At 37.1% G+C, this 27999-nt stretch overlaps 1 protein-coding gene across 1 annotated transcript; it reads right to left on the bottom strand.

Annotated features, from left to right (window-relative positions):
* Nucleotides 1-22712: 22712 nt before the first annotated feature.
* On the bottom strand, nucleotides 22713-26370 carry SNAI2 (snail family transcriptional repressor 2). Its single transcript, XM_037163826.2, has 3 exons — nucleotides 26130-26370; nucleotides 24754-25299; nucleotides 22713-23862 (listed from the first exon to the last, which is right to left on the bottom strand). Exons 1-3 carry the CDS (start codon nucleotides 26206-26208, stop codon nucleotides 23681-23683), a joined length of 807 nt encoding a protein of 268 aa, XP_037019721.1. The 5' UTR covers nucleotides 26209-26370; the 3' UTR covers nucleotides 22713-23680.
* Nucleotides 26371-27999: the final 1629 nt, after the last annotated feature.

Below are 27999 nucleotides of genomic sequence, written 5' to 3' on the forward strand. Positions count from 1 at the left end.
TTGTATTAAAGTGTTTTGATCAGTATTTGACAATCAATACATTTGTTATTTCTTTATTATTATTTAGTCACTTAACACATATTTGTTGGATAATTTTTGAATGCATGAATAAATGAGTAAATTAATAGAAAACATGATGTGAAAGATATATTTTGCTTATGGCCTAGTTATGGTCTATATAACTGCACAGTCTGGCACACTTTATCAATACATGGCATATGGACACACACACTCACCCACATGCATACCACACATATATTTATACCACGCACACACTTACCCTCAATACATACATCCTGTCTCTCACTCACACATATGCCACACACACATACCCTGCTAGAAACAATTCAGTCTCTTACCTAGTAGATAATTGAACATTGTACCTCATTCTGTCTACTGTTCTTTGCTTTCCTGTGCCTTTGTTCTTGAGTTAGATTTGTGATGGGGACACACCAAACACTATTTATTCACTATAAAAAGTACCTGAGAGCAAGACCACATATAGTATTCATGCTATATAGTATTCATGCAAGGTCAATTTGAAGAGTCCTGAGGGTTGTAGAGATTGGTTTCAGTCACACAAATCTGGAGTGTGTGCATCTGGGGTGGGATGGGGTAAGATTTGATAATTATATTTATAATTTGTAATTGAATAAATCGAGATCCACCTGTATTGAATGTCCTGCTGGTGCTGGGTTGCTGATGTGGCCTGCTTCCTTGCTACGGCCCCTTAAGTTAAGATGCTTGTGAGCCAGTATACAAGTAAGCAAGCAAGAAAACAGATTAAACTAATAAAAAAGCTTCCAATGGTCCTAAGGACAGTCACCACATGCATGGGGCTGAAGGGAGGGAGGAGGCCAGGGAGATCTTTTCCCTTTGAGGCAGGTTACTATATCTCTTCTAAATAAAACATATTGCTATATTTGGTGCAAAATGTAGGGCTGAAGTTAGAGTAGTTTACTTTATGCAAATAGATTACCTTGATTCTTTCTGGGTTTGGAGTCCAGCAAGTCAGTTCTCCTGTCACTGGTGCTAGAGATAGGTTTCTTCGTGTCTCATGGGAACAAAAATCCTAGTTTGAACATGACATTTCTGTTTACATTCAAGGTTGTCTGTTTGTAGAGACTTTAAAAAGATCTCCTGTGAGATCATCTGGATTATTTGATGTAAAAATGGTGAATCAGTAGCATGGCTTCATTCTGTCCATGAAGAGCTCTCCTCAAGGGAGTGAAAGCAATGGAAAACAATGTGGCTATTGTACGCAGGGCCTCCTTCAGGGCCCTCTGGGTTGCACAGTGGGAAAGGACAACCATTGGTCACAAGATGGGTAATTTCATTGGTCACAGTGGCACATGCTGGTTAATCATGCTCCAGCCAGCAGAATTTGGAAGTTCTTACTCCTTTTCTTCATACCCATGGAAGCATTTATTATCTCTTGTCTTTTTCAATAATGGTCATTCTAATAGCGGGATTAGAAATTGGTACTGTGGAGAGCAGTATGAAGGATCCTCACAAAATTAGAAATAGAGCTACCATATGATCCAGCACTCTCTCTTCTGGGAATATATCCAAAGGAAACAAAAACACTAACTCAAAAAGATATCTGAACATTAATAACAGCATTATTTACTATAGTCAAAACATGAGAACAGCCTAAGTGTTCATCAGTGGATGAATGGTTAAGAAAAATGATATATATATATATATATATATATATATATATATACACACACACATACATATATATATATATAATATCATATGTATATATGGAATATTATTCAGTCATAAAAAAGGAAATTATACCATTGGAGACAACACAGATGAAACTTGAAGGCATTATACTAAGTGAAATGAAGCAGACAGAGAAAGACAAATACTATACTTACATGTGGAATCTAAAACAAAAACAACAAAAAAAGAAAGAAAATATAGAAAAGGAGACCAGACTGTGGATGCCAAAGGAGGATGATGTAAGAGGAAATTGGAGGAAAGTGGTCAAAAGGTACAAACTTCCAGTTTTAAAATAAATAAGTACTAATGATGTAATGTCCAATGTCTATAACTAGCACTGCTATATGGCACATCGAAGAGTTGTCATAGGAGAGTAAACCCTACAAATTTTCATAGCAAGGGGGATTTTTTTCTTTTTATCATATCTATATGGAGGTTAGCTGAACCTACTGCAGTAATTATTTCACAATATATATAAATTATCATGCACACTTTAAACTGTTACAGAGATGTATGTTAATCACTTATCAATAAAACTATAGGAATAAAAGAACTCCTGGGTCCTAGAATCTCTGCAGATAACTTGTGTTGAGTGAAGAGGCACCAATCTGAGGAACACTAAAGGTGCCATTATTCTTCAATTCCCACACTACTTACTGTAAAGTAAGTATAGTGTGGGGGAGAAGGAAAATTTCCTCTACCCTCAAGGTTCTTTTAGTTGGCCTAATAATTAAAAGACATGAAACATATTGACAAGAGAAAATAACCAAATATAAGAACCCCATATACAGGAGACAGTCAGAGATCCCACAAGAATGAGAGGTTCAGAGACAGAAAGGGAAAGTGAGGTGTAGAAGACATCCTGAGTTAGGGATGAGATGATGCACCTTGGGGCTTCAGAAGGTCATAGCAGGGACAGCACATGTGAAGTAATAATTAGCTTGCCTATCATATAGATAGGTAAAAAGTCATTTTTGGTTTTAGTTCTCATTGCGGGCCAGGCTCCTTATACAAATTCTTCTAGATAGTTAAGAAATTGGGGGAGAAGAATTTTCTCTTGAGCCTGGAGGGTCTTTGTTGCCTTTTTAGCTCAAAATAATCTGCATACCACCTAAGCACATCTGGGGGTGGCTGGTTTTGAACCTCTGCAACAGGACAAAAAGGCTCCTCTTTTGACAGTTCAGCTCATCACTGTTGAGAAGAAAATAAGGCCAGTAAAATGCAATGTACAAATTCAAACTAGACTGCAAAATCTTGTCAGGACAATCTTTGCAGACTAGGATGTTTTCACCAGAGAAAATTTTCTTACAAAGAGGTATTATGTAAAGTCATTTTAATGTTAGCAAATGTATTGACCTTACATAATTCCATCACCTTTTTTCTTGCTTTTTGTCAATAAAGAGGTTTTTAAACTACTCATTTTTTGAGTTGTAGAATTCAAAATGAAGGGGAAAAGGTAAGGTATAAGAACAGGTTCTCTTTTTTGGTATTTGTGGAAGGAACATCACTATTACAGATGGATCTTTTGCATATTTCTATTGAAAATGCATATTTTAAAGAAAGTTATGAGTTTAATATTTTCCTGATTAGGTAAATGCTATGTTAAATTCAAAGTGAAAATGTCAGAATGAGCATAGTGGTTTGTTTTTTTATGGAAAAATAAATAATTTGTAGACATAAAAATTCAATTGTTATTACACTGAGCTTTGATAGTATTATTGCTCTGGAAGAGATTATGAATTAATCCATGCTATATATGATTCCATGAAGTGAAAATAATGATGTGAAGAGAGGCTATTGGAACCTTAGGTGTAGCTATGTGCAGTTTCCCATTGTCACCACTTAACAGAGAGCTCACTTTGAAATGAAAACTAAGAAGGAAGACAACCTCTAAACATCTAATGCCTGGTGATAATTATGTTAGTAAAAAATTTCAGAAAATTACTTAAAAGTTCTCTCAGAATTAGAATGCTGATAAGGGAAAGGAATGTGGTAATAATGATGATAGATTATTTCTAAAGTTGAGTTTTTCTGTTTTTAATATAAATTTGATCATAGGCACATTCTCAGGCAAGTTCTACATAATTTCCACATTAGCTTGTTAACAACAGTGATTCCTTTCAAAGTTCAGGGATGCAGAGATATCCATGCCCCTCCTTCTCTTCTGCTAATGTAGATAGCTGGGAGGACAGTCAATTGTATTTCATAACTAACAATTTCCTAAAAGAAAGAAGCTATATTAGTATGTAAGAATAATGATCCTGTAAAGAATAGTGATATCAATAGGAATTTTCAGAAATTGTTATTCTTTAAGTTATTTCTTAATATTTTTATCACTAAAAGTAAAATTTGACGGGCAAAAGAGATGGTTAATTAACACCATCTCCACTTGCATTGGAGCAAAAGCTTTGGTGCACAATTCCTTTTTCTTTAAAAGCTTCCCAGATGTAGTTTTCTCTTCCTCCACACCTGCCTGTGTGTGCGGGCAGCCACGCCCCAGGCTCATGGCCTCCCTGCAGCTTTGTGCTGCTTGGGGAGGGCAGGAACCAGGAGCCAGGAGCCAGGAGACCACAGGCAGGTGTCAAGCTCATTCCATGTCTTTGGTGGTGTCCCAAACTCTGCAGAGTACAGTGGTACGGGGAAAAATATGTGAAATTAGCCACCCAAGTCAAATGGAAAATTTCAGGATGTTAGAAAATATGGGGACAACTGATGGCTGAGGTAATGGCTCAGAATGATTTTTGGTTTGCCTGTTTATCCAAAGCATTTCACTCATTTCTTAAAAAAATAAAATAAAAAGAGAACTCACAAGAAGAAGGAAAAATATAGTTGTTTATTTATTTTGACAGGCAGGATAACAAGTATCATGTATGTTGATATTGATAGATTTAGCATGCTGTGTATGAGCTAGATGACAAAATTCTTTTTTTTTACTCCTTGTTATTTGTCATTTCTCTGAACTCATTCAATGTGTATATATTTATGAGGAAATAGAAGCCTCTGTGGAAGTAGAAATAGACTAATAGGTGAATAATTAGATTCACTTGAGAATTTTTTCCCTGAGACACCCATCATTCAGTTGATATGCTTTGTTATGCTTTCAAAGAGGCTGTTGAGGGATTCTGGAAAAAAATGGAAGAATGTCAGGAGAGATTCTCCATCAGATTCTTGGTCTACACAGAAAGATAGAGAGAGGGTACAATGTTTACTCTGTTTGATGTTATTGTTGAAAACTTGAACCAACAAAAATGCTGGTGTTAGTGTTTTTTTACAATCTCTGTTACTCGTAAGTGGGTCCTACTGAGTTACCTATGTTCCTCATCTCCTCCCCAATCCCTACTCAGCACCCCTTTTCCTGCAGAGTGTAGTCAATAGTTTGAGTGTGTGTTCTGCCCAAGGGGCTTTTGCTTGTGTTTTGGGGGAGGAACCTGGGAAATGCAAGGAGACAGTAGTCTACAGAATATATGACAGAGTCTATGACCCACAGATTTCATGGCATGTCGAATTCTTTACTGTAAGAGCTTCCCTGAGTCTTCCATTAAGTTTAAAGAAACTTTGAAACTGCAGGAAAAACATGTGGAATACAGCATGTGACAGCCTTCTAATTAGAGGATTCTTTGCAGAATATATGAAAGACTCATTTTCTTGAGCACAGTTTGGGAACCATGCAGTAGTTTTCAACCTTACTCAGTAAGCCCATCAGGGGAGCTTTGAAAAGAAACAAAGAGGCAGGATTCAGGCCTGTTTCAAGAAGAGTCTTTCTTACTCATTTCTTTTACATATCTGGCTCTTCAATGACTAAGCTTTTCTTTGAAGAAAATTTTCCCTGACCAAAAAAAGGATTCTAGAAATATTTGTGGATGCTGAAGACTGGATCTCAATGTCAGCTATTTTTTCCCCTTGGCTTTGCTATTCCTCAGCTTTCTTATGATATTTTTGGAATGAAACCACATTCAAACTAGAGTATGGAATCCAAAAGCCAAAAATGTCTGATATTTTTTCCCACAAGAGCGTTAGAACCAAGAGCAAATAAAAGGACTCCCTCTTAGTAGGAGATCACTGAGGTAGCTGAGCAGAAAGCAAGAAAGATGAAGGCAATTTGATTCATTTATGCAGCTCATTAGCGGGACACTTGAATAAGCACCAGGTTGTTCTGGGCAAAGGCCATGAATCACAGAATTCAGTGCAATGACTGCCTAAAGGATAAGAGTGCTGCACACCAGAAGCCTGCTCCAGTTAGAGGGACTTCTACAAATACATATCACTGACTCTTGATAAGGGGGAGACACATAAACATATGGTTTTAATCACATACCTGAGGAAACAAACATCTGTGAAATAGAAAAGGTGATTCTTGAATACCAACCTGAGACTTTTCATTTATACTGCATTTTCCTAAATGTCAAAATGCATGCATTATTAGGGATAAGTCTAAATTATTATTTAAATTTAGTCAGTAAAGGCTGGTAAGTGTGCCTGTTTGAGTCCTATGGCTGCACTGGACCTTAGTGTCTGCAGCTCAAATTGCCCCAGGAGCCCACTCATTGGGACGAAGCCAGCATATTTGGAGGGGTAGTTAAGTAAACCCCTGGTAGATGCTACAAAATCAGTTTTCTAACCTGAATTTTCTTTCTTTCTTTAATTTTTTTCTTCTTTCATTACATACTGAATAACTTGTTCTGGACAGAATCCTCTAATCAGGCTGTGGTACAAATTCAAAATGAGTAGCAGAAATGACAACTTATCTTTATTTCAACATGGAAATGTGGTTTCTCCAGATGTTTCTAATGTTCCAAGTAGGTTTTCAAAGACGGAACACTGCATCAAGGCTGCCAGCCGAAAGGACTCTATACGATGATGGTGATTCTGTATAATACACATGCGCACACACTGGAAATATGGGTGGCGTCTTAAATCTATGCACAAGGAAAAGTAATTTGAGGTGAAGCACACTTTTTTTTTCTGTCTGCAGAATGACCAATGATGCACACACAGTAGGCAACTGCTATTTGTATAACCATTAAGGGTATGAAAGAGTCTTAAACAGTTGAACCATTTTGGAGGCTGGTTTTCAAGACCACCAGAAATCAGGGGCACAACCTGTAAGAAACAGAGAGCACAGACCCATATCATTAAAAATCTCATGCATTTTCTCCTTTTCAGCATATAGGGAAAGGCAAAAGAGATGGCAAGAGAGAGAGAGAGAGAGAGAGAGAGAGAGAGAGCAGAGAGAAAGAGTAACAGAAAGACAAAGAAATCTCACAAAGTTGAAATACACCATTTGTTAGAATTGTTGTTTTCTAATCATGGCTTTAATTTCTGTGAAGGCGGTGAAAATGGTGGCTAGAACATGAAGATTTAAAAAATGTATTAATGTACTTTGCATTGTTTCATATTTAAGATGTTTTATAGTACCATTAAATGCTGACAATAAAAAGTTACATTATTCCCACAATCAGGTAGGAAATGTCCACTTGTCTACTTGATAAGGAATTATGTCTACTTGAGGACTAAATTGTCATTTCATGCAATAAATATTTTATGCTCATCTTTTAGGTTCCATAAATGTGCAAGGCATTGGGATGTGAAAATGTGATCTCAGTTTCTACCATTAAAGAATTCATAGTCTAGTGAGGAGATAGGCACGTAAGCAAATGATTATAATGTAAACTACGTACTATGCATAGTGGCAATATAAATAAGAAAAAATCTCTAGGTCTGGGAAAGCCAGGGGAGGCTTCATAGAGGAGACAGCAGTTGAACTAACATTCCAATAGTATGCAGAAATTAGACAGACAATTGCAAGTAGAATGGGTACTAGAGATGGTAGGCACAGGATGCATGAGCTTAGTTTGTTTGGAAAACTATATATTGTTCAATATTTCTTGAGTGTGCATATATCTATATCTATATATTTATATATATACGTAAACAAATCATTTATTGTTTGAGGGATCAACAAAGCTTATAGCAGCAATTTCAACTTGTGTGCCACAAGAATTTTAAAACTTGCAATACCTGACTATTTAGTCAGGGGCACTAACCTCTTTTCCCACAGATGGTCAAATCAAAAAAAAAAATGACCACAGCCAACACAATAGCCCTCCGTGTGAATTCCTTGCCTTGAACCATAAACATATAGGCCATAGATAGAGTTGCATCCTATCAGCCACATCACATAACAAGATTATGTCTGATTGATTAATTCTCGGTAACCGAAATCTTCATATACAAGTATAGGTAGCAGATTTTTTTAAAGTCACTTTGGAGCAGAAAGTATAGGTAGTTATTCTTATTGGTCTTTTACTATTTTTCTGTATATCAGTAAGAATTATAATTATTTTTGTCAGATCATCGAAAATGTAATATATTTTTGGTGTGCCACAGAATTTCATTAATTAGTTTAGGTGTGCCATGAGATAAGAAGGTTGAAGATCACTGGCTTGTAGGTTTGGGCAATATCTTAATATGTAGAGAAGTTGTCTTTGGTGTCACGTGCTAAGAAAATATTTTTGGTTAAATTACTTTATTTAGGAAGCAAAAAATCTGCTCTGTGCTTTTTTTGCCATCTTTTTTCCTGGTTGCAAGAGTGGGATATTTTCATGAAACACTACAAGGCACTACACAAAATTGCTTATACAATAATCTAATGTCTCCCTTAGAAGTTGAGCCAGTGGGTCATAAATTCTCTATTAATTTTGTCTCACTCATTAAGGACTAAACCTAGAGCCACAACCACATCAGATATTCCTCTTATAGATGCCCAGCATGAAATCAGAATTATTTGAATTCCTGTTCATGATCCCCCAAATAAGCACTTTGTGAACTTACTAAGCTCTACCAACCCTCCAGTACAGCTTCTCCCATCCTTTCTCCATGTGCTGGTACATGGACAGCCCATCTGGGAACAGATTTTTTAGTATGGCTAATAAATCGACCATGAAGTTTTTGTGGTAGAAAAGTTAGTTTCCTGGGTTCTTCTCACAGATATTTAGGAAAAAATTGTTTGTGATAGGAGATGAAGTAAACAAAGTACCAGAAACATCAGATCTTAATGTCTTTGTAGTGTTCTCAGTGTTTACCAGTTGCTTGACAAAATATAATTTAGTAATTACTAGATGTAAAAAGCTCTTTTAGCTGACAAGAAAATATGGAAGTTTTGATGTGATTTACTGGGTGTTTTTTTTTTAATTTGATGCTTTCCATGAATGGTTTGGCTGAATTAACTTGGGTTTGGATTCCACTCTCTGTTTGGTGGAACCCATGGTTGATAATGTTGAGCAGTGGCTAATCCAAATCTACAAACCCAGGGATTGCTTATTTTTTAATTTTCATATTTTTACTTGTATGAAAAAGAGTGAAACCAAGTTCCTTATCAAGTACCAGTCACACTTTTCTCTTCTCTTTTGTGAATGTTTTAAAGATTGGTACTTTGTTACTTTACTGAATTAGCTGAGTGAACTTATAGGAAAGAGCCATGGCAGACACTGGCAGGTATTTAGATGTCAAACTTTGAGAGGGTTTGCTCCCAATATTTAGCTCAAATTTTTTTACTTGTTTTATTTTCGTTTAAGTATTTCCAATTTTTTTGTTATTTTAAATTGAGTTAACTCAAAGGTATTGAGGAACTGTCTTGGTTTAAAAATTAATTTGATGACTGTTCTGACATTCCTCGGAGAGCTGTGACACTGGTGTGGCTGAGTCACTCAGATGGGAAGAACTTTCACAATGAAAGCTACATATTCAACACCCATGAACACCAGCTTCCAGACACTCCTTCCATTCAGATAAAACAAACTAAAAATTGCCTATTGTCTATTTAAATATTAAATAATATTTTTTTGCATAATAATTTTTATTGAAACATAATTTTAGACCTAAAGTCACCCTCCTTTTTTATCCAAGAGCCAAATCAAGACCAGTTCATTTACTATATTAAGTCCAGTTTCTTTTTAAATATATTTTATTAATTATGCCATTACAGTTGTCCTATTTCCCCTCTTCATTCCCCTCCACCTGCACACGCCCTCCCCCACCACACCTCCCTTTAGTGTATGACCACATGTGTCAAGTTCTTTAGATTCTATATTTCCTCTACTATTCTTGCCCTCCCCCTATCTATTTTCTACCTACCATCTATGCTACTTATTTTCTGTACCTTCTCCCCCCTTCTCCCACTCCCCTGTTGCTAACCCTCCATGTGATCTTCATTTCTATGGTTCCACTTCTGATCTAGCTGTCCTCTTAGTTTGCTTTTGTTTTAGGTGTGGTTGTTAATAACTGTGAGTTTGCTATCCTTTTGCTGTCCATCTTTTTTATCTTCTTTTTCTTAGGTAAGTCCCTTTAACATTTCCTATAATAAGGGCTTGGTGATGATGAACTCCTTGAATTTGATCTTATCTGAGAAGCACTTTATCTGCCCTTCCATTCAAAATGAAAACTTTGCTGGATAGAGCAATCTTGGTTGTAGGTCTTTGGAATTCATGACTTGGAATACCTCTTTCCAGCCCCTTCTTGCCTGTAAGGTCTCTTTTCAGAAATCCGCTGACAGTCTGATGGGAACTCCTTTGTAGGTGACTGTCCCCTTATCTCTTGCTGCTTCTAGGATTCTCTCCTTCATTTTAATCTGGGGTAATATAATGATAAGGTGCCTTGGTGTGTTCCTTCTTGGGTCCAACTTCTTTGGGACTCTCTGAGCTTCCTGGATTTCCTGGAAGTCTATTTCCTTTGCCAGATTGGGGAAGTTCTCCTTTATTATTTGTTCAAATAAGTTTTTCACTCATGGCTGTTCCTCTTCTCTTTCTGGTACCACTATAATTTGGAGGTTGGAACATTTAAAAATGTCCTGAAGGTTCCTAAGCCTCTCCTTTTTTTGAATTCTTGTTTCTTCCTTCTTTTTTGTTTGGTCATTTTTTTCCTCCTTCTGGTCCACTCCTTTGATTTGAGTCCCAATTTCCTTTCCATTACTATTGGTTTCCTGTGTATTTCCATTCATTTCAGTTAGTTTAGCCTTCATATGTTCCTCTAATTTGTGACTATAATCAACCAGTTCTGTAAGCATCCTGATGTAAGCATCCCGATGAAGAAAAAGTTTGGCTATTTCTTCATCAGTTAGATTTATTGGCTCTGGGGCTCTGAGTTGTTCTTGAGCCATGTTTTTATCTGTTTGTGCCTGTTACATATGAGGAGCGGAGCCTTAGTTGTTCACCAGGGCGGGGCCACCCAGGTCACTGGTTTGTGATGCTGTATGTGGGTGTGGGGCCAGAGAGGGACAATGGCGGTTCCCTCTGCTGCTTCCTGCCAGTGGGGCCTACGTGGTCCGTCTCACTCCTTGCTCCTTCACTGGTTTATCGGTTTGGCTGAAGGGTTCGTTGTTGTCAGACTTACGTGTAGTTCAATTTTCTGTAGTTTTGCTGTGTTTTTATTGCTAAAACTTTGTTGTTTTCAAACTTGGTTGTGCGAGAAGGTGCCGTGCTTCCACCTACGCCTCCACCTTGGCAGACTAAATATTAAATAGTATTTTGAGAAAATATTTTATTTTTCTTTAGAACTTATATATTTTAAAATTTTCTAGATTAGAAGTTACTGATTTGTTAAAGAAACAGTTCACCAGACCACCCATATCAATAGCAAGGGCAGACTGAGAGAACCCTCCGGGAGGCGGCTGACCATGCAGGCAGGGCTGGCTGAACCAGAAACCAAGCTGACTGTGGACTACAGCAGGGGCTGCTGCTGTGGGAGAAACTTCCAGTCTCATATGAGAGTTCCTTGGAAAGTGAGCTAGAGACAAGCAGAGGAGTTGCACTGTTCCCTCTCTGGCTTCTCACCCATAGGCAGCAAGGGGGATTGCCCTGCCCAGGTGAATACCTAAGGATCTACCCCTTTACAACTTAACAGGTGTGCCAAGACAAAGAAATAGGGCCCAAATGAAAGGACAGAGCAAAACTCCAGAAAGAGAGATAAGCCAGCCTATCTCATGGAGAGTTCAAAGCCCTGGTAATCAAAATGCTCACAGAACTGATTGAACTTGGTTGCAAAATGAAAGACACCCAAAGTGAAATAAAGCAAAATATTCAGGGAACCAACAGTGAGAAGAAGGAAACCAGGACTCAAATCAACAATTTGGAGCAAAATGAAGCAATAAACCTCCTTCCAGAACAGAATGAAGAAACAAGAATTCAAAAAAAATAAAGAGAAACTTAGGAAACTCTAGGACCACTTTAAATATTCCAATATCTGAATTATAGGGGTGCCAGAGGAGAAGAACAATAGCAAGAAATTGAAAACTTACTTGAACAAATAATGAAGGAAAACTTCCCTTTAAAAGCTGGTGAGGGAACTACATTTCCAGGAAGTCCTGAGAGTCCCAAAGGAGGTGGACCCAAAGAAGAACACACCAAGGCACATCATAATTACATTACCCAAGAATTAAAATAAAGAGAGAATCTTAAAAGCAGCAAGAGGAAAGAAGAGAGTTACCTACAAAAGAGTCCCCATAAGAGTCTCAGCGGATTTTTCAAAAGAAACCTTGCAGGCAAGAGGGGCTGGAAAGAAGTATTTGAAGCCATAAAAGGCAAGGACTTACATCCAAGATTACTCTATCCCGCAAAGCTGTAATTTAGAATGGAAGGGCAGATAAAGTGCTTTCCAGATAAGGTCAATTTAAAGGAGGTCATCATCACCAAGCCATTATATATGAAATGTTAAAGGTACTTACCTAAGGAATAGAAGAAGATCAAAAACTATGAACAGTAAAATGACGACAAACTCATAGCTATCAACAAATGAGCCTTAAAAAAAAAGAAAAATAATGAAACCAAAAACTAAGCAAACAACTAGAACAGGACAGAATCAGAGAAATCAACATCACATGGAGAGTTTTCAGTGGGAAGGTAGAGGAATGGGAGGAAAAGGTACAAGGAATAAAAAGCATAATTGGTATGCATAAAATAGATGGGAAGAGGTCAAAATGGTATAGGAAACAGAATTTGAAGAACTTATACAACCCATGAACATAAACTAAGGGAGGGAATGCTGGAGGGTTGGGGGGGGTGCAGGGCAGAGGACTAGAAAGAAGTATTTGAAGTCATGAATGACAAGGACCTAAATCCAAGGGTGGAAAATTGAGAAAACTATAGTACCACAATCAATAAAATATACTTTAAAAACATTACTAATTTGGAATTTTATGCCCTGTACTTCACATAAGGGTAAGAATATGCTTACAAAGAACAAAGGCTATCATTGCATTTTTAAATGTCTTAAATGTGGTCTTTTGACTTTGATTGAACTTTAATGTGCTAGTTTTGAAGGCTATGGGTGCCTTGGGAGAAGGTTATAGTAAACACTGTGGTCTGTAGGTGGCATGTACTTTTTTCTCAGGAAAGCAAGTATCTCATAGTAGTAGGCAGAAGCCAGCCAGAGGTACCCAAACTTTTGGCATCTGTGAGCCATACTGGAAGAAGAGTTGTCTTAAGCTATACATTAAACACAATGCAACTTGTAATCACAAAAACATCTCATGATATTTTAAGTAAATTTACGATTTTGTGTTGGTTGGGCTGCATTCATACCCATCCTGGGCTGTACCTTCTCTTGGCTTGGGTTCTGTGGGACTTAAATGAACAGACTTTCAGATTCTTGTGGAGGACACCTGAAGTTATTTATCAGTGCACTTATTTCATTTTCAGAAGAAGGGTTGATACATTCTGGTAACTTATTGCCTGTTTTAGTGCCAGACCTAAATGAGAACTTTGACATGCAGAATTCATGGGTGTCAATGACAATTGTGTTTGCTAAAAACATTAGTGAAAAAACTATTTCTAATTTTCCTTTTCAGCTCTGCTTAAAAATATTTTTATCTGCATATAATTTTAACCTTCCTAGTTAAACTAAAATTACCTTGTAAAAATACTTTATCTTTGGTATAGACTCAGATAATAATTAAAATACCTAGAGAGAGAACACATTATGAGTGAAGCTTTGGGTGTAAAGTGGGAGGTACACAAAATACTCTGCCTCTTGATTGTTTAACATGTTTCTTTTCTAATTTCAGAAGTAATTTATACTTATATGGTCATGCAGGTTATGTAAATGCATCATATAGAAGGTAAAAATTTTCAAAGTTCTGGTGAAACTCATTGGATGATGAAGAGCTTTTTGTATATTTTTGTGGTTTGTAAACCTGAGGAACGTCATTCTGATTTGTTCAGCTTTTTGCATCATAATGGAAGAGACTGTGAAGGTTATAGGCATACTATCCATATACTTTAACTTATGAAGGTTACATGGTTGATTCTCTGATCATACTTATCTTAGATGACTTTATGTTAAACAATAACAAGAAGTAGGCAAGGGAGATTGAGAAAGAAAGGAGGAATGCCTCTTTCTAATAGATAGAATAAAATAATGTTTTCATTGAGTGGAAGGCACATTTGTCTTTCATCTGAGTATTGGTATATATAGATTAAAATTAGGTTTAACTTTGAGGAAAAAAAGCTAGGTTGAGTTCCACTGTGTGTGGCATTGCTATGTGCTTGTTATGGATTCATGTGATATCTTTGCCTACCCCTACCTGGATTCAGGAATTGTCTCCTCCATAGAGATGATGCAACTGAGTACAGCCCACCTGCTTTGTAACACAGGTGGTAGAACTGAAACTCGACTCCTGGTCAGTCAGTCTGGCTACAGACCCCTGCTCTTCCTGTTACACTCAGTGCTGATATAACAGGACCCAAGAGGCCTGGATTAGCATGTGGATACTATTTAAAAAATTGATTTAGTTTTTTAATAGTATCATGATTTTTGGCCCTGGCTGGTGTAGCTCAGTGGATTGAGCTCAGGCCTGCGAACCAGACAATCGCAGTTTGATTCCCAGTCAGGGCACATGCCTGGGTTGCAGGCCGGTTCCCTGCAGGCCAGTTCCCAGCAGGGGACGCACAAAAGGCAACCATACATTGATGTTTCTCTCCCTCTCTCCTTCCCTTCCCCCCTAAAGATAAATAAATAAAATCTTTAAAAAAATAGTATCATGATTTTTTTATTTCACTATTATTTCAAATGGCCTAACTATAATTTCTATAAGACAAATAAAAATGAAGCACCCTTTTTGCTTATGATTACAAATTGGGGGAAAAAGTGTTTGTCTTTAAAATCAATCAGGACACCTCCATGGAAAATTACCTGGGCCATTTCATGGTTGGAAAGGCCAGAGGAGGGAGTTGGCATCGTGAAGAAGCACAGGCCTGGCCCTAGGTCTGGCCACCACCCACTGGCAACAGCTCAGCCCTGGAGTTGTCAAGATTTTCCTCAATTGTTAAAGTCTGAAAGTTACATTTTAGAATCATTTTTTCTTCTAATTCCTTATTATTTCCTTTTCATTAACTCAGGAAAGCAGTAACACAAAAGCTTCTTTGACATCTTTTGACTTAAAACACAGAATCCAAAAAAGATTCGTCTGGCTAAGTTCATGAAGAAAAATCTGTAGCCAATCAATGTTCATCTTACCAGTAAAAGCCTGATTACAGCAAACAAATTCATTTTATCTCATAAACTCAAGAATATGATTTAAAATTATGAAAAAATATACCTTGATTCTCATCCATTTCAATTTTATAAAGAAATAATTATCATCATGAAAGCTATAATTTATTTTTCATTAAGTGAAATAGATTTTTATTGTGCAAGATCATTCCCACCCTCTATATTTATAATATATATTTTTTCAGCTTAATTTCAAACTCTGTCAAAGTTCCAGTGCTATAAACTATTTTTAAAAAGACTTATTATAAAATTGGAATCATGCAAAACAGTAGTTTGTGCCTTTTTGCTTTTTTCCCAAGGAGTCTTTATTTAGTACTTCTTCCCATTAAGCATCTAATACAGACATTGGCAAATGGTAGGATACCCTGAACAACAAAGAAAAAGAGAAGAGATTCTTAACTTGTATACAACATTTGGTTTGCAGCAAATTATTAACTAGGAAAGCTGAGTTTGAGCTACCTATCCAATTTCCCATCGTCGTTACCCTGTACTCAGAGTGCGACCCCAGATGATCTGTGTCTGCCTCACCTGGGAGATGTCATAAATGCAAATTCTTAGGTCCACTGCACACCTTCTAATTCAGAAATTATAGGGATTGGACATAGAAATTTGTGTTTTAACCAGGCCTCTAGATGATTTTGGTGCCACCTGAAGTTTGAGAGCCACTGATGCAATGCTATTCACGCACCATTGTTTTCTTTTCCCCTTACTGATGTCTTCTGGAGTTTCCTTCTCCTGCTCTATGGGTGGCAATAAGGCTGCTTTCTTCCACCTAATCCTGAACCTGGAGAGAGATGGGCTCAGCTTCTCTATTTCTGCTTGCCTTCAGAACATGAGGAGATAGGAAGAGGCTTTAGTTCCCAATGGGCTGGGCCACATTCAGAGTATAGTCCTTGTTCCTGCTGCAGGAGGAGTTGGAATTGGGGAACCATTAGTCACTAATGCTTTAGTGGGCGACCAGTAGTGTGATTTATTCAGGCCTATACTCAAAAGAATGTCTTTATCCACAAATATATATATATATATATATATATATATATATATATATATATATATAAACTTATAAATATGACCAGAGTTTGGGAGCAAATCCGAAGCACACATTGCACAAGCACGATCAGGAGAAGGGCGGAAACAGCTGCTCCACCGGCAAGCAGATGCTGCTAGTGTTCTCACTGTCTCTGCCCCACTCTCAACTGGGGACATTCTCCTGGTAAATATCCAGAATGTTAGTTACCATATCCAAACTAAAGCATTAGACTAAGGAAGAGTGGGCTAATTGGAGCTGAAGGAGAGTGACATTTAAAAGGAAGTCCATGCTAGTTTAATGTTAACATATAGAAAAGGATGCTAAAGTGATGATTTAAGCCATTTTGTCCTTTACTGCCCCTGAAGACCTTAAATTGTTTCTTGCCCATTACTTTAGTTACTTCCTGCTGAATTCCCTCTTATAATTCAAACCTATACTACATTTACATTTTATAGGCACAGGATATGATGATCTCCATTACACTTGCTCTCTATCCAACGTGATGTCATTGTTACTTCTCCTCTTGTTTCTGATTTTATTTTTGGGTTCTGTCTTTTGATTTCTTGATGAGTTTGGTTAAATGTTTATTAATCTTGTTTATTTTTCCAAAGAACCAGCTCTTGGTTTCATTGATCTTTTGTATTTTTCAAGACTCTATTTCATTTATTTTTTGCTCTTATATTTATTATTTCTTTTCTTTTACTCACTTTGAAGTTTTTTTGTTGTTCTTTTTCTAGTTCGTTTAAGTGCGAACTTAGATTGTTTATTCAAGGCTTTTCTGTTTCTTGAGATAGGCCTGTAATGCTATGAATTTCCCTCTTAGGACTGCTTTCACTGTGCCCAATAGATTTTAGATTATTTTGTGCTCATTTTCATTGTAACAAACATGGCTTTAAGATAAGCCTATGCTATAAGAGAATACAATGTGGTCAATATGTTGTTAATATTGTAAAAACTATTCACCAAATTGTACTGTATTATAAGAATAGGGCACTCCTTCATTATACATATTTATTTAATAATATACTTATGAAGTTAAATGACACTCAATTTAATTATCTCTTATCTATTTACTATATTTTGGATAAGTTTAGGTATTATGAAGAGGGAAGAGTTGCTTGTCATTAATTCTGAGAAAATGGTTTTTCCTCTAAGAATGTGTATTTTCGATTCTACATTATTATTAATAAATAATTTATTAACTTAAAATGACATGAGTAGAAGTAACCAGGGAATTAAAGAATTATGCATCAAATAATGTCCATTTGGCAAAATGTCAAATATTATGAAAATATAATAGTACAGAAATAGCCTAAGCCACAGGCTTGTGCAAGATGGCCATGAAAATTATTGAAAGAAACCCATGAACTGCTCAGATGGGAACCTACCTGACACAAACAGTGGAAGCCACCAGGTTCAGAGTGATGACCAGCAGGGTAAATGAAACCTGAGGCCTGTCAACAATGACTCCCCTCACCATCAATCTCATTGATGTCGGTAGTCCTTTAAGCTGGCAGAAAAATCACATTTAGAATGTTCTCTGAAGAGAACAAGGCCCAGTCTCCTTGGTGTAAGTGGACTAAGAAGAACCAGCAAGTCGTATGGGCCCTAAAAAAGTAGATGAGAAGTGGGCAAGACTAGAGACATACACACGCAGGAAATTCAAGTAGAAATCTGAAAATCAAAGTAGAGGCCATGTCATACTATTACATAAGTCAGGGATCATGGTGCTGTGTGACTTGCTGGGGAGCAGAGAAGTGTGGGTGGAAAGTAAATTAGCTTTGGTGGAAATTTCACTGCCCCTGCTCTTAGCTAGGCAAATGTGGAGCACAGAAATATTTCAGACCCTACCTGCTGGTGAAATCTGGTTGCTGTTGTACTGCTGCCCATCCTGACATTTTAAATTGCATTAGATGAGGACCTCACATCTGATGGAAATAGAGGCATGGGGTTGGGAGCTGAGCTTAGGGTAAAGCTTGGCTACTTAGAGTGAGGTGTAAGGATCAGCAACATGGACATCACCTGGGAGCTGGCTAGAAATGCAGACTCTCAGGTTATGCCTCAGATCCACCAAACCAAGGCTCCAACAAGACCTGGGTGACACTGTACACACTGAGGTTTGGCAAGCACAGGATTATCACAGGACTTAAAAGCCTGCAGCTTAGTGAGATGGCATATGGCTGCAGGTGATAGATAGCCTTCTTTACTGTCCTTTCTGCCAAAGCCAAATAAAGGCATTAATAGAATACAGGGCAATTTTAAACTGCTATACATCTGATGAATATATAGCCAGAAGTTGGCACTCCTAAGAAATACAACTACCTTTCATGTTCTTTGTTGAGACTATATCACTATTTTAGTCAATCTGAGTTTTTCTTACTCCCAGAATCAACTATTACTACCTCCTAACTATGTAGTAGAGGAAATATAACAACCAATGTCTAAGGGGAAGTGAATTCCAGCCCCAGAATAAACTTGAGGAGAAAGTCATCCATCCATCTCTACCATCTTAACCACTGAAATGGATGATCAACAGGCCAATCTCCCTGGCCATTGTCTACAAGCACTACTTAGTGATCATTCAAAGGCCCTCACAATTACCTCTACAAATTTCCAAAGAAACTGGCTGAATGGATTAAACTGACCATTATAATCAGAGGAGCTTAATTAAATGAACTAGTGTGCAAAATATATAAACATACCCGGCTTTTATTCACAACAGTTCTCCCACTCATTGCTATAAATACTTCACCAGCCCCTTTGGAGTTTGTGGACATGAATATGCTGCCATTTCCTCTTCTAATCTCCAATTGTTTGGGGGTCTGGCCAAGTGCCACAACGGAAAAGTTGCCATGCTTGGTGCTTTTTTACATGCATGCCTTCCACAAAGTAATTATTACTTCCTGGAGGGCTGAGGGGCTAAATTTAACTTTAGCCATAGATTTACTCCTGTGGTCACATTTATACACATATACTTCTGAAAAATAAATGAGAGTTTTCTTTCCCCTCCTTATGTGTCCATCTCAGGCAAAGGGAATACTTTTGTTCTCATATGTGTTTCATGAGAACCTAAAAATGATAGAAAGACACCTTATTTGAAGATTGTTACTTCCCCAGAACAGAGCATTCATTATCAAACTGATTTTGTTCAGAATGTTTTCCATATTGAAATGAGACAACTTATTGCATGTGGATCTTAGCCAGAGAAGCCTATGACTTTTCTATATTATAATTGCCTCATTACACCAGAGTGTCCACATTTTAGTGGTGAAAGAAATGACTGTTTAGCTTGGAAGACTTTTTAGTCTAAGAAGATAAAAGCCTGGGTGAAGAGTGTGGGTGTGTGAGGGAGTAACAGTGGCCTTCAGAAGATGAAGTGTTAATGTACAGAGGATGGAGACCAGCTGCTTTTTATCCCCACTGAGAGCAGACTAGAGGAAACGAGCCCACATGCTCCAGGAGAACTTAGGGAAGCTGCTTAAGTGAGAGTGTCCTTTTGTGCAGGGCCAATTCTGCAAGAAATGGAGCCAACAGAATTTCTAGAAAGAAATTGGGACATGGCTCTGAAGAAATTGTATATTATTGTAGAATCCCCAAATTAAGAAAGTTTCCAAATATACCCTTAAATTATTTAATTTCGGGGCACATTATCATCTTCCTTTTCAACAAATCACCAGCACATGCCTATCATTTGTCACTGTGCTGGGAAAAGTTCTGCAGTCTCTTCTTCTCCATAGTGGAGCAGGAAAAACAGGATTTTTGGAGCCAGAAGAATTTAGGTTTGGATTTCAATTTTGCAAATTACTGCCTTCATTACCTTGGGTCCCTATCCAACCTCTCTGAGTTTAACATCTTTATTTGTAAAATACTGACTTCATAGAGAAATTGTTACCATTGAAGATAGCATACACAAGTTTCCTAGTACAAAAGCAGGTACATATCAAGCATTTAATAATAACACTGGGTACTCGATATTATGAGCTACAAGGCCTATTAGTGCAAGGGATTGCTTAATAATTAATTGTAAAACTGAGAATTTATTCCTAGTTTATACTTTAAGAAACTTAAACACCGATAGGCTAAACTAAGATGCATAAGGACGTAAAGCCAATAAGCTGTGAGGCAGCTAATCAATGAACATATATGTTGAATTCAGGAGCTTGTGCTCTTCCTACTATACCACACTGCCTTATATTATATGAAGCAAAGTAAGGGGGTTGAGGTTGCTTATCAGTTCATGTACCTATTATTAAAATTCATAGTTTTCAAAACTCAGGCTCTCAGAATGTCTACCAAGCATGGTCCGTGTGCACTGTACTTGCCTCTTTGGAGCATCCAATTTTTGGCAGAGGGAGGTTATCATTGCTAAGTTAAGAGACAAAGAAGTTAATCTTCTTGGAAGAACTCTCAAAAATTATGAAGTCTTTGAAATAAAGAGAGATATGTTGAATTTACTTTAGATCTTCAAACTATTTTTCATCAATGTCTATTATTTTATCTATTTATTTAATCAATAAAGATGTGTTGATCCAGAGAATATGCAGTAATAGGAATTTATGATTTAAAGATGCTCTTTCTAGTGAAAAAGAAAAATATCAACAAATAGTTGCTATGTAGTGAGAAAAGTACTATATTATAAAGGACATAGAGCCCTCAGAAAGAGCAAATTTGGAAAAGTATTTCCAAGCAACTAGCATTTGAGCCAGGTCTTACATACTTCAGTAGAGCATACATCTAATCAAAGACTTGGTAAAACCACTAAAAATTCTAAAAAAAATACTAAATTTTTAGAAAATCTTAATATTTTATGTGTAGTAATTCAGACTCATGTTACAATAAGAAAAGCAAAATATTTTAACCATGAATGACATTATAATGTTTGATGACAACGTCGAAATACAGTGCAAAAATATTAATGCTAATTCTTCACTATAAAATTAAATCAATGAACAGATTTTTCTTTTCAATATTTTTTAAGTTTTGGGCACCAAGCAACCACTTGCTTATAGATCTGCAAATGAGGGAGGAAACGTGTGTAGACATGGTTCCTGGAGTGGCCAACCAGATCACCTCAAGAATGTTTGACTCGTTCACATTTGCTCTCGCAAGATATTTCTACGCATTAGCTGGCTTGGAAACTTACAGGCAGTCATTTCTAAACCAGATACATTAACTAAAGTGGTATTTTTATAAGTTTAACATGCCCCAGTAAATCTATTAGCCATTTATTTTACAGTTATAAATTGCTGTTCTGAATAATTTTGCCATTTTGATATATGTTCTGAGATATCAAAAAACTTGTAAGTAGAATATTAAATTGAAAGGCTTTTTTTCAGTCCAATGCACATCCTTTCATATTTTGACTAAATATTTAAATGGAGTATACAGTGGAGTGTATATGAACATTAATGGAATAGTTTTGGCATTTTAGGTTACTTGTTAATAACTTGTAGCTAATATCTTTGAGATACTAGTTCTGGCTTTTATTTGTATAGTACAAGGAAAAATAATTATGCAAGTTCGGAGCATACCAGACAGAGGTGCTTATAGCAACAAGAACCATCCTTATAATGGGTTTGAAGCTTGGATTAAAACATACAGTTTGGTCATTGTTACAGTATTTATGATGGTTAGCATTTTTACGTGAGTCAGTACCCATGAATTTGGTAAGCATGAGCTTGTATACGGAATGCTGTTCATGCTATATTTTATCAAGTACATGTTGTGTGTGGGTGGGTGCTTGTTCAAAATACCATAAAAGGAAAACTTAAATTTCTATTTAGGCTTACTCCCATCAAACCTATCACATATTTGATGTTACTAGATGTAGGGCTTTCTTTGCATGGTTTAATTTCCCACTGGTGTGATTTGTGATAAATCCATTTTTTCCCTGATATTTTCATGCAGATTTCCTACTTTTCCTCTGGAGTCTCAGTAAATAATACTCCTTTTAAAAATGTTAAACTGATCCAGTGTCTAATATGATAATCATGCACTACAGTGATTATAATTTGATTTTACAAAACCAATAGAATAAAATCATCATAAATAAAGTCTTAAAAAGTACCCTTGACTATTAATAATGTGAATGTTGTTAGCATTCAGACAGTATAAATTTTGTTAAAGTGATCTGTCAACAAACTGCCCAGATGGTGCTGTCTTTCTGAAGGTGACAGTATTGTCTTAAGAGTAAAGAAAAAGTACTTTCAGTTTATTATAAGCTAACACATAAAATAATACTTGATATTCATAAAAAACACTATTCACTTTTCTTTTAACCAAAGAAATAATTCTCTTTGCAGTGGTTTGGTACTAATCCTGAAGTAAGTAAGGTCTCTAAAAATAGTACACAAACTACAGATTTTAAATCAAAAATGTTTATTGTAAAAAAAGGACCTTGAAAATTGTTTTTAAAAAAAGAAACATGATTTCACAACTCTTCAGGTTCTTTAGATACATTAGGTATAGAAAACCTCTCACTTTCATACAAAATTCATTCAGTCATATAAAAATAAACACAAATTTACACTGACTCAGCAATTATACAGTTACTTTTCAAAAGGCACTTGGAAAGGGTGTTGTATGCATTTAAAATAGTTTAAGTACATTACTGAGTTTCTAAGAATCATTTCTTGCACTTATCCCCATCTTTAATTAATTTTAGAAAATCATTAAAAATTCTTTTTAAAAAGTAAGACACAGAGCATGCACCAGGAATGTTCAAAGCCCGCCTCTTCCCCCAAGGCACATACTGTTCATTGGCAAAACACAAACAACAATAACAGAAAGAAACACTTTTAATGCAGACTCCTGTGTTTTGTTCCTATTCTTTTTTTCCTTCCTCTCCTAAAAATACAGTTTAAAGCATTATAGGTAATCAAAAAAGGCTTTAGTTGAAAAATTGTAACCAGACATTAGACATGTAATGAAGTAAACTTGGAATAGTTTATAAGTCACCTGAGATAGTGTCTGGCAGATTCTCTTCCTATAACAAATTCTATTACAAACTCTATTACAAAACAATACTGTTCTTTTCAGTTGAAATGATTTGGCAGCAATGTAAATCTTTGCATTCTTTCTTAGTAAGAAAAGATACAATGTGCTTTTTGCTTTACCTTTGAAGAGAAAGATCCTTGTCTTTTATTCTTTCTATCTAGCTGTCAGTAAATATATAGTAATTTTAAACTTCACATGGAAAGAATTAACTTTAAACACATGGATTGTGTGCTCTTGCAGCTTTGTGTGTGTGTGTGTGTGTGTCTATACACATTATTTGGTCAATATGCAAAGAGAAAATGCCTTTGGACTTTTATTTATCATTTGGAGTTGGAGTGAAGAAATGCATTCTGCTCGAGTAAACATTGATTGCGTCACTCAGTGCGCTACACAGCAGCCAGATTCCTCATGTTTGTGCAGAAGAGACATTCTGGAGAAGGTTTTGGAGCAGTTTTTGCACTGGTATTTCTTTACATCAGAGTGGGTCTGCAGATGAGCCCTCAAATTTGATCTGTCTGCAAATGCTCTGTTGCAGTGAGGGCAAGAAAAAGGCTTCTCCCCTGGGGGTGGAGGTGGAGTGGGGGGGGAAAGAAAGACAGTCAGTGTTTTCAGAGGAAACGTAAAGACATAATATTTATGAATAATCACATTTTGCCAAAAGAATGAAAAGCAGCAAACCTTGATTAAAATTCCCCATCATAGATACTTATTTCAATATCTCACTCTAAGATAAATTTAAAGGTTGCATTAAAAAAAATCACACTAAGCATATTATTACTGCTGCCAGTTAGAAATAATCCATATATTTTTAGGACTTTCAATGATTAAAACTTTCTGCTTCAGCAGGTAAAGCTAATGTTTAGCTCCTCCCAACATTTCCCAATACTTCCCCTTTTCCCTCTTTCTTTATTATGACTAAGTTTGGATAAATGCCTTGACTCTCTGCAGAAGTGCTAGGAATAAAAAAAAATCAGCAGCAAAGAACAAAACAACTGAAAACAAATTCAGTTTTAACTATGCAACTTGCTACAGGTGACAGATTATCACAGCCAGAATATCACTCACAGAAAACTATAGGAAAACTCTTTACCTAACTATAAAATACATTGATTGAGATAGCAACATCTATATCTGCTGATTATTGGAAGCAGTTTCACAGAACACACATTCAAGTACATCTTCTCTAATTTTCTAACTGATCTTTGAGACCAAACTTTCTGAATCTACTTTCCAAGGTTTCAATCCTATTTGTAGTCTCTGGAGCAGAGGCTACTTACTAACAAGAAATGAAGCAGTTTGTGCTCCAAGGACTTTTGAGTCATCAGGAAGTAGCTATAAATGATCATCCATCATTAAAAGCATTACTGGGTCACTACTCAATGCAAATCCCACAGCCAGCCCAGAGCTTCAGTCTATTAGAGAGTAACATTCCTGTCTACATTTTCTCTTACCAGTATGAGTCCTAATATGTCCTTGAAGTAACCAGGGTCTGGAAAATGCCTTGCCACAGATCTTGCAGACACAAGGTAAGGTGTGGGTCCGAATGTGCATCTTAAGGGCGCCCAGGCTCACATATTCCTTGTCACAGTATTTACAGCTGAAAGATTTCCTAGACTGGGCATCACAGTGCAACTGCTTATGTTTGGCCAGCCCAGAAAAAGTTGAATAGGTCTTATTGCATAAATTGCACTGAAACTTTTCAGCTTCAATGGCATGTGGGTCTGAAAGCTTGGACTGTAGTCTTTCCTCTTCATCACTAATGGGGCTTTCTGAGCCACTGTGGTCCTTGGATGAGGTGTCAGATGGAGAAGGGGGACTCACTCGCCCCAAGGATGAGGCGTATCCAGAAAGAGAAGAGAGGCCATTAGGTAGTGGGGAGTGGAATGGAGCTGCCGTAGTCCACACGGTAATGGGGCTGTATGCTCCTGAGCTGAGGATCTCTGGTTGTGGTATGACAGGCATGGGGTAACTCTCATAGAGATATGGGGAAATAATCACTGGGAGGGAAAAAAAGGAAAGAAGATTAGGGTAAAACATAACTTTAAATATACACCAAGAAGCTACTTGGCAAAATGTACAGGCCTTTATAATGAAGATTTCATTTAGTAGTCATCGCACTTAATGTACACCTATGCTTCCTGCATACACAGTGTGACAGGAACTATACCAGTCTCTCCAGTTAGTGAGAACAGCCAAGGAGGTGACTTCACAGTCCCCAGTGAAAAGGATAAACTTATACTTTCTTTCTAAAGCTACATAAAAGATGTTTTCCATTTTATGCATGGGTTATTTGCAGGTTTTATAACTGTCAATACCAAGATACGTGTAAACCAAGCTACTTTCTAAAGGAAAGGAGCCTTACTACAACAAAAAAGGAATAATTCAGCAGTTGCATACTGTGTTACTCATCTGCCTTATTCGTTATGCATGTACATACAAGCTTTAGAAAATGAAGTTGCAAGAGTTGAATGAAATGTTCCTTGTCAGTTAAAAGTTTGAAAAATTTTCAATTAAAATTCATTCTAAATGACCAAAATAATCTGAACTCTCTTTTAGGACACTATTTAAAAGAAAAACAACCTAGTATTTCGTTCTTTTGTAATAGTATTTGAGTTGTAATATATATCTGTATTTATGTATGTATATAAACTTTCCTTCCTTCCTTCCTTCCTTCCTTCCTTCCTTCCTTCCTTCCTTCCTTCCTTCCTTCCTTCCTTCCTTCCTTCCTTCCTTCCTTCCTTCCTCCCTTCCTTCCTTCCTCCCTTCCTTCCTTCCTTCCTTCCTTCCCCCTCCCTTTCCTCCTCTTTTTTTTTTTTTTTTTTTTTACCTGTGTGTGTATCCAGTTCGCTGTAGTTTGGCTTTTTGGAGGCGTTGAAATGCTTCTTGACCAGGAAAGAGCGCGGCATCTTGCCGGCGGGTCTGGCGGGCGCCCGGCGCGGATAACGGTCCGGCGGGAAGACGGGGCCGGTCCCTATCTCATCGCGGCCAGCGGGGCTCGGGCTGGGCCGCGCTCAGGTGCGGCAGCAGGATGGCCGGCGCCTCTGAAGTCGCCTGGTTCCTTTACGAACTAAGCCCGTTTTTTGGCTGGGTGGGTTTTTTTTTTTTTTTTCCTCTCTCTCTCTTTTGCAAGAAGGAGCCAATCACAGCTGAGAGGTTCGGATTTCAGCTCCTCCCTCTGGGACAGCTGTGAACAGAGGAAGAATCTGTTGTCAGACTAAATTATTCTGGTTCAAAATGGGCTGTTCTTCAGGATTTCAGTGGAGAGGAAAAAAGTGCTTAAGTATTTTCAAGAGAGGTAATTTCACTTTGGCTCTGCCAGTTATTCGTGCTCGCCGAGCACTGGATAGTCCTAGGAACTGTGCTTTCTAAAAGGGGTCTGGCTTCCATATGTCGGGTAAAGCGAATGCAATGGGACAAAATGTTCGCTAGAGGCAGGAAGGGGTGTCCTGCAAGATCCCAGGTCAGCCTCTGGTGTTAGTTAATGAGAGCCTATATTTGGAAGTGGCATTTAGAGACATTTTACGTGTGCAGAGACCAAACAATTAACTCCTGGCTTTTGAAAAAAGGAAGGTAGAAGCGAGAAGACAAAAGCCCCTGCGAGGGAGGAGGGCGCCTCCCTCGGGGGGCGGGGGGGGGCTTGCTTCCCCGGGTCTGTAAAGTGGCCCTGGCCGCATGCCTGGCGTGTCCTGAATGCTGGGAATGCACTTCATGTCTTTAAGGCTCAGCAAAGCCAGAGGCTGCATTTCCACGTGAAAATTAAGTAATCATGTCACCGTGTTAGCTATGCTGGCTGGAGAGAAATGCTTTGTAGCCCATGAAAGAACTGCTTAAGGAAGAACCGGGACACTGCTGCGTGGAGCATGGGAGGGGAGTTGGGGGCGCAGGGAGCAATAGGAAAACTGTCATTAAGGACCATGAAAATTTCTCTCACAAATGCATTTGACAAGTTTTAAATCTCTTCATGTATGTATTTCACTGTGTATTTTATGGAAAAAAACATGAATGGGTCTTTAGAGACAATTATTTTATTTCCAATATTTATCTGCTTTCAAATGGTGCTATTTTCACCAGTATAAAGCCATCAATATTCATCTCAGTAACTGCTAGTTTTCTGGTCTATGTTTATAAAGCAAGGATCCTGTTATGAGTACTGCTTTGTTAAAGTTTTCAGAAGCTAGTCTAGTAACCAACAAAAATACTCTAATTTTGTATGTAGTATTAAATCTAAAAATATTTAAAATGGCCCATTTTAAAAGTCATTACAACACTGTGGGGATTGACTGTGGAAATGGGGAATGGGCTGAATAGCAGGGGCGAGGTGGGAGAAATGGGGACAAATGTAAACATAAACAATAAACAGCATAAACAATTTAAAAGAAAAAATAAGATGAGATACAAAAGAGTATGTCAAAGTATAAAGATTTCACAATACTTTATTTTTCAAAAGAAACTACTAATGCACATCTCTAAAGCGTTCTTAAATATTTGTTTATGCATATGTAAGTATATAAACATGTAATAACTGTAAAGGTTTAATTCGGCTTTAAGTTATAATTATCTTTATGAAGTATATTAAATAAACCAAAATATATTACTAAAAATAATTAAAAGTAAACTTTCACCTGTGTTTTCAAGTATGTCTGCCCATTCCAGACTTTTCTGCCCACCTTTTACTGAAGAGATTAAGGAAAGAACAA

This window comes from Artibeus jamaicensis, unplaced genomic scaffold, assembly GCF_021234435.1.
Source record: "Artibeus jamaicensis isolate MK-2021 breed Jamaican fruit bat unplaced genomic scaffold, CSHL_Jam_final scaffold_916, whole genome shotgun sequence".
Taxonomy (NCBI): domain Eukaryota; kingdom Metazoa; phylum Chordata; class Mammalia; order Chiroptera; family Phyllostomidae; genus Artibeus; species Artibeus jamaicensis.

Bases quoted from the DNA above. Each gene is read 5' to 3' on its own strand.
- SNAI2 (XM_037163826.2), bottom strand. From the start codon at position 26,208: ATGCCGCGCTCTTTCCTGGTCAAGAAGCATTTCAACGCCTCCAAAAAG. The intron at 25,300-26,129 runs GTAAAAAAAAAA...TTTCCCTCCCAG, and splicing joins CGAACTGGATACACACACAG to TGATTATTTCCCCATATCTC. The intron at 23,863-24,753 runs GTAAGAGAAAAT...CTCCACCCCCAG, and splicing joins ACATATTAGGACTCATACTG to GGGAGAAGCCTTTTTCTTGC.